Source organism: Manihot esculenta, chromosome 15, assembly GCF_001659605.2.
Source record: "Manihot esculenta cultivar AM560-2 chromosome 15, M.esculenta_v8, whole genome shotgun sequence".
NCBI classification, from domain to species: domain Eukaryota; kingdom Viridiplantae; phylum Streptophyta; class Magnoliopsida; order Malpighiales; family Euphorbiaceae; genus Manihot; species Manihot esculenta.
Window position 1 is genome coordinate 18,940,076 of NC_035175.2, and position 7,382 is coordinate 18,947,457.

Genomic DNA, 7,382 nt, shown 5'->3' on the forward strand with positions numbered 1-7,382 from the left:
AATGATTATAATTTTTTTAGTTCTATTAAGTATCATAATATTTATTTCTTACTTCTTTGCTAAAAGGAAAAGTTCACTTTTGAGTATTCTGATGCAAGAAAGGGAGCAATTTTCGGTCATATGAATGCATTATATAGGAATTATAGGCATAATTAAGTTGAAGAAGAAGTACTTTGATTCAAAGGCAACTTATTCACTTCGTCTCTGAAACAAGCCTAAGGATATGGATGTAAAAGATTGGAAGTATTTGGTTAATCTTTGGACAGAAAATGCATTTCAGGTATTAAAAATTCGTGTAAAATTTAATAATTTATTTTATATGAATTCAGTTTCTGTTAGCTAACATAAATTCTGAAAATTTTTCATTGTTTTTCTTTAGGAGAGAAGCAACAAAAATAAGACAAATAGATGCAAGCGTTCTATGCCGCCATACATGGGGACAAAAAGCTTTGCTCGGCTGAGAGATCATATGGCATGAGTTTGTTTTTATTTTATTAGTATTATAGTGTTTTTTATTAATTAAATGATACATAAATAATTCCTTTTTACTGCTGTCGTTTTGTGGACTATGGCTAGAAAGAAACAAAATAGTATTTGATAATTCTAGTTTAGAACTTGAGAAAGTTTATGATTTGATCTTTTATGGATCTTTTGTTTGGTTTAAGATGTGCCTAGCTTTCCTTATTCCTTAATCCAAATTCTTTTTAGTAATTCAACAATCAAGCACTGGTCAACCTGTAATGGTATAAGCTAGCTGCTTGTTGTTATTCTTTGTATTCTGCTATAACTCTCAAAGTTCTAATAAAAGCTATTTTTATCAAAAAAAAAAAAATAATAATGCCTTTTGAAGTTCATATGATTGTTAGAACTTTTTGATATGCCATTTACTATTTTTTCTATAAATGCCTAATTAGATTCAGACTGCCATTATTAACCTTCATTTCCCACATCAAAACAAATTCCCTTTTTCTTTATGCTTATTAAAGTTAAACATGGTAATTTTTTAGTAGTATTAGATTAGACAGCAAACACCATTAATAACTCACTCATTTAATGGTGGAATTTGACCATGTTTAATATTCTAAATATAGGAATGAATTATGATTGGTCAACCCTATGAGCATCCAAACTTGTAGAGTAAATAATAATCAACAGTATTATGAATTTTAACGCTTGAATTGATATCATTAGCTGTAAAAATGTTAGCTCTTTTATACCAGTTTTGTTTATCTGCAGCATATTTGTAGTTAAGTCAATTGACTCTTTTACGGAAAGTTTGGTTTTGCTTGAACTCAAATTTTTATTGATATAGATCTATGATAAACTAATATTAATTGTTATATTTATTTGAACAGAAGAAAAAAAAATGGAAAAACACTTTCTCGCTTAGAGTTTTTTCTTGAATCCAGAAAGAGAAAGCAAGGCAAAGAAATTGATCCAATATCACAAGAAGCCATTGTAATACTTTTTACATATGTTTTATTTATTTGTTATGTATTTTATGCTATATTTTGATTTTTCTAATATCAATAAATATAAATATCTCTATAGGAAAAGTTTCAGCAACTAAAGAAATAACGAGAAGAAGGACAAATTTCACTGGATGATGATGCTATGTTTGCTGATGTACTTGGGCCAGAAAAAAATGGTTATGTACATGCTTATGGTCTTGGAAAAAATATCACGGAATATTTTGGTGCTAGACCTACAAAGATAGAACTACTTAAACAACTTGATACTTCAAGAAGAGAAGCAAACGAGCGTGTCCAACAAATTCAAAAAGAAGCAAGTGAACAAGTAAATGATGTTAAGAAGCAAATGGATGAGAAACTTGCAGAGATGAATAGAATATGGGAGCATAAATTCAAGATGCTTTTGGAGAAAAACAATAATATTGCATCAGTAAGTGATTAAAAACTAAGTCTCATTTTTTTCCTAATATAAGAATTTTTGTAAGCTATATAACTAGTATGAACCTTATCTATTTTATATAATTTTGTTATTAATATTTTGAAATAAAATTTTATACAGCCTATGGAGGATTCCCAAGATGATGAAATTGGAGGATGATTTGCAGTATATTTGAAGTTTTGGATTTTGAAGCAGTCAGCAGCCTTATAATACTACTTTTAAAAAATTTAGATATTAATATTAGTGTTAGTATGGTATTATAATTTCAAGTATTTTTAGTGTGATTGGTTTATGACTTAAATTAGTTTATTTTGGATATTAGTTATTTTGGATTAAATTTATTGTTATTTTATAATTGTCATTCTGATTGAGTCTTAATATTAATATATAATTATTTTATAAATTTAAATTTTAGCTAAATTTTTTATATAAATTTTATATTCTATTATAAATTTTACCAAAATTATTAATAGATAAATAACATATGTAATAGTAAATTATAATATAATCCCATTAAATAATAATAAATTAAATAAATATTACATTTTTGCTACAAATAATTAATAGTAGCCGTATGTACTATATTTAGAATAGCTTCTAATTTAATAATTTTGTGGCTTTATTCAATAGTTATAAAATAAAATTAAGTGTAACAATTATACTAGAACTTGTCACTTTCTTATTTTTGTGGTTATAAATTTTATTCTTGCATTATAATTATTTAAATGTGGCTAATAGTAAATATTTTTTGTCATACAATTAAGTTTATGGCTAAATTTAGATATGTTAGCCATAAAATTAAATTTGTAACTATACATAAGTTTAAATTGCCACATTATTATTTTTGTAACATAATCATAGCAAAATCACTTACAAAAAAAAGTTGCTGTGGCAAAAAGAAAATATGGTTACAAATATTCCATTCGTGGCTAATAACTAGCCACAATATTTATTTTTAATGGCAATATTTTTGCTTCATCTAAATAAAAAGTGTGACTATAAATATTTATTTTAGCCACAACACAGGTAAATCCTGTAACTAAACTTTAGTTACGCCACTTCTAGCTACGGCATGTCACGGGAAAAATATGTTGTGGCAAAAGCATCTAGCCACCAAAATTCTATTTTTAGCTACAATTTATTTTGTGACAAGATATGGATAATGTGTACCTGAGTTTTCCTTCAAGGTTGTTTTCATGCAAAAACTCATTTTCTTTCATGCTTAAAACATAAAACCATGAAATACATTAAAACATTTTATGAAAACATGTTTCTACCCTACTAGAGTCTTTCGACATCCAAGATTCCACCGGACGGTAGGAATTCCGATACCGGAGTCTAGCCGGGTATTACACGGGTACTGCTGGAGTATAGACTTTCGGTTCTCCCAAGCGAACTTGCCCACACTGGCGATCCCAAAGGACTTTCACTATCGGGATTTCCTTGTTCCTTCTCTTTCTGACTTGTGTGTCAATGATCCACACTTGCTGCTCAATATAGGTGAGACCCTCCAAGATCTCCACCTTTGGTCCCTTAAGAACCTTACTCGGATCTGATACGAACTTCCATAACATGGGAACATGGAAATCTGAATGGATTTTCTCCATGGAAGTAGGTAAATCTAACTTGTAGGATATATTTCCTAATCCTTTGTAGGACTCCAAAGGGTCTGATGTATCTTGGAGCTAGTTCACCCTTCTTCCTTTAACACAACACCCTCTTCATAGGAGACACCTTAAACAGTACCCCAACCTTCTCCTGAACTCAACACGCTTCCACTGCACTACTCTGATCCTTTCTCTTCTTCCTTCTTCTCTACTAACTGACTTCTTCTCTCCTCTCACTGCTAAACTATACTAGCTCTAACTCTCAACAGGTAGTACCTGGATTTCAGATCCATCTAGGGAAACAACCAGCTCCTGCTAGCTGATCCAATAAATCATCAATCCTGAGTGGGAATACCTGTCCTCGGTAGTGACCTTGTTCAACTGCGTATAGTCGCTACAAAGTCTCAAGGATCCATCCTTCTTTTCCCATAACAACACTGGAGCAATCCAGGGTGAGGTACTAGGTTAGATGAAACCCTTGTTTACCAAGTCTCGCAACTGCTCTAACAACTCCTACAACTCTATAGGTGCCATCCTGTAGGGAAGGATAGAGAAGGACTCTATCTCCCTGACAGATGGTAAACCTGACAGCTCATCTGGAAAGACATCTAAGACTCTCTCTAACAACTGGCACTGAGGCTGGTTCCCCGACTCGACTGCTAAACTCTCTAACCAGAGCTAGAACCCTCTGACAACCCCTCCTATGCACCCTACGAGCTTGACAGGCTTACATCAAACCTCTAGGCATCCCTACACTGTCCCCTCAGTAGACTACCTCTGACCCATCCTGTCCTCTAAATCTGACTACCTTGTCTCTGCAGACCAAGATAGCACCACGAGCAGAAAACCGATCCATCCCTAGAATGACATCCAGATAGTCAAGTCTAGGACCTCAAGGTCGGGTGGAAGGCATCTACCCCCATCTGATACTGAACTGAACCAGCAGACTGACTCTGCCATAGATGGATCACACTCGGGTCCACTAACCCCGAGAGGACACTCTAGCCTAGAAGTTATCAACCCAACCCCTCTACGGCTCACGAAGCAATAAAAGAAAAAGAAAAGCATCAGGGTTCGAAAGAGCATACACATCAGAACATTCAAAGTGAGCGTACCTGACACCACCGTGTTCGATGTGTTTGCCTCCTGCTGAGCTTGGGTGAAGATCCGAGCTGGAGCTGACGGACCTTCTCCACGGGAACCTACTGAAGGAAAGGCTGACCCCCTCCCTCTGCCTCGACCCCTAACCTGCAACATGGCTGGAGCTACTGGCTGAGCCGCTCTACCTGAAGCTGCTTGCTGGGACTGAACCAACCAGGGCACAGTGGGACACTCACGTGCTTTGTGCCCTTCCTATAATACCCGGCTAGACTCCGGTATCGAAATTCCTACTGTCCGGTGGAATCTCGGATGTCGGAAGCCTCTAGTAGGGTAGAAACATGTTTTCATAAATGTTTTGATGTATTCCATGGTTTTAAGTAAAAAGGAAATGAGTTTTTGCATGAAAATAGCCTTGGAGGAAAACTCAGGTTCAGCCGCCGAACCTCAAGTTCGGCCGCTGAACATGCATGCCTTCGGGAGCGCTTTTAGGCCCCCGAAAGCATAAGTGAGGGAAGTCCAGGTTCGGCCGTCGAACCTTATGTTCGGCCGCCGAACATGGCATGCATGCGGAGGCACTTTCGGCTCCCGAACATGGCCTGGCCAGCCACCTATAAAGGGGTCCCTTAGCCAAAAATGGGCGAGCTTTTCTCCCCATTTTCGGCCAAGGTGAGATCTCCGCCGCCCCTCACCGATCTTGAGTTCTTTTCTTCCAATCTTTCACGATTTTCACTAGTTTTCACCTTGTTTTGAAGATTTTTGAGCAAAAGGTCAAGTTTTGAGCTTGGAGACCCAAAGAGCTAAAATCTCTCCCAACTCCAAGTTAGATCGCCTCTACTCTAGATCTTCAAGAGGTAAGAGTCGATCTCTAGCTTATGATGTGTTTTAAACAAGTTATAAGTTGTTTCTTGAAGTAGAAATGTATGTTTAGGTTGTTTTGAGCTTATGGGTTTAATGTATGTTTTTGAGCAATGTGGGTGTGTTTGATGTGTTGTAGTTGGGGTTTAGGCTAGTTGAGACCCCTAGGAGCTTGTATGCTTGATTGTGTATGTTTTGAGTGAGCTGTATGCTTGATCTAAAAGGTTGGGAGGCAAATGTGCATGAGGAACCAAGTTTCTGCCCTTTGGCAGAAACCAGGTTCGGTAGCTGAAGGACTTTCGGCCGCCGAACCTGCCTGGGAGGCAAGCCTTTCGGCTGCCGAAGCCTGCCCCCGAAAGAGGACTTTCATCTCTGGAGGGCAATTTCGGCCGCCGAAAGTGCCGCCAAACATGCATGAGTTTCGTCTCTGTCTGGGAGTTTCGACCGCCGAAGGTGCCGCTGAACTTGCCTGACTTTCGGCTCTGGAGGGGACTTTCGGCCGCCGAACCTACCGCCGAAAGTGCCCTGTCTAGCCCTCCTTTGCATGTTTTTCTATGGTTGTTTCATGATGTTCTAGGGGGTTTTTGGGGAGTAGTTTAGAGTTATGATCATGTATGTTTGGTCCCTCATTTGAGTCCACCTGTGTAGGTTCGGACCCGAGGAACCGAGGACCCCAACAGTGAGTCAGTTGCCCCAGTGTCTGGTCAGAGCTATCCAGAGGTGAGTGGAATAACTCATTACGTTTTTAAAGCAAATAATGGACATTTTAGCATGATTCACGCATCATTAATGCCATGAGATATACTAGGTTGTTTGCATTAGAATTCACGAATATGTTGCATTGCATACTCTATTATTGTTGATGTGGATGAACATTGGATGATCCATAGTCCTCGATCTATGATGTGACGATGTGATATGTACGGTACGGAATGTAAGACCAGTGGGACCCATTCTACGTTCGCTGGCACTATGTAAGAGAAAGACTAGGACCCATTCTACGTTCTGGCACATTGGAATGTTATGTTATGCTATGTAAGAGAAAGACCAGGACCCATTCTACGTTCTGGCACTATTGGATATGTAGAGGGCTATTGGTGACAACTTCATGCTTGATGTGATTAGCTGTGATGTGATGCATTCCATGTTATCATATGTTTTAAATGTTTTATTATTCTGCTCACTGGGCTCTAGTAGCTCACCCCTCTCCCTAATCCCCCAGGTTTGCAGGTACAGGGTAGACCAGGAGGTCAGCAAGAGTAATGAAGTCATGTGTATGTAATAGATAGAGTGTGGACATGATAAATTGTAAAATGATGTAAAGTTATGAATAGTCATGTATGTAATGATATTGAGGTTTAGAGATTGTGCTTGACCCTATGTGTATGGTATCCCTTTTAATACATGATCTTAGACGTTTTATGATGTTCATGTAAACCAACTCAACATATGTTATATCGCCCATTGGGGCACTGATGAGATCCCACAGAGGGGTCAATGTTTATGATTATGTTATGTATAGTGCATGCAGGTTGAGTTTGGTGTTTGTATGAAAGGAAAAGTTTTAATTTTTATGTATGTGGTTGATCATGTATGGGATTAAACAGGTTCACAGGATGTATGTTGGGCTTGCTACGGGTCCCGGCGGCCTTAAGCCGACCTGGATCCTAGCGCCGGTAGCGGTCCGATTTTCGGGTCGTTACACTTCCTGTCCGCACCTATAACATAGATTGGTCCCATAACGGCAGACTACTTTGTGCAGTTTTCCACACCTCAAGCATCTTGAACTGCCTCAGCCAGAGCTTGAGCCACCACCAAAACCCAGACTAGCCTTCAACCTTTTCTAGAACTTACTCTTCTTCGATCTTCTGAGACCTCTGTCCCCCTTCTTAGTGGTGTTCCCCCACT

General features: G+C 37.8%; 1 protein-coding gene across 1 annotated transcript; it reads left to right on the top strand.

Moving 5' to 3' along the window:
* Nucleotides 1-1,335: 1,335 nt before the first annotated feature.
* LOC122721889 lies at nucleotides 1,336-2,115 on the top strand. The gene is made up of 3 exons (XM_043950899.1): nucleotides 1,336-1,458; nucleotides 1,552-1,902; nucleotides 2,032-2,115. The coding sequence occupies exons 2-3, from the start codon at nucleotides 1,615-1,617 to the stop codon at nucleotides 2,068-2,070; spliced, it is 327 nt and encodes a 108-aa protein (XP_043806834.1). The 5' UTR covers nucleotides 1,336-1,458; nucleotides 1,552-1,614; the 3' UTR covers nucleotides 2,071-2,115.
* Nucleotides 2,116-7,382: the final 5,267 nt, after the last annotated feature.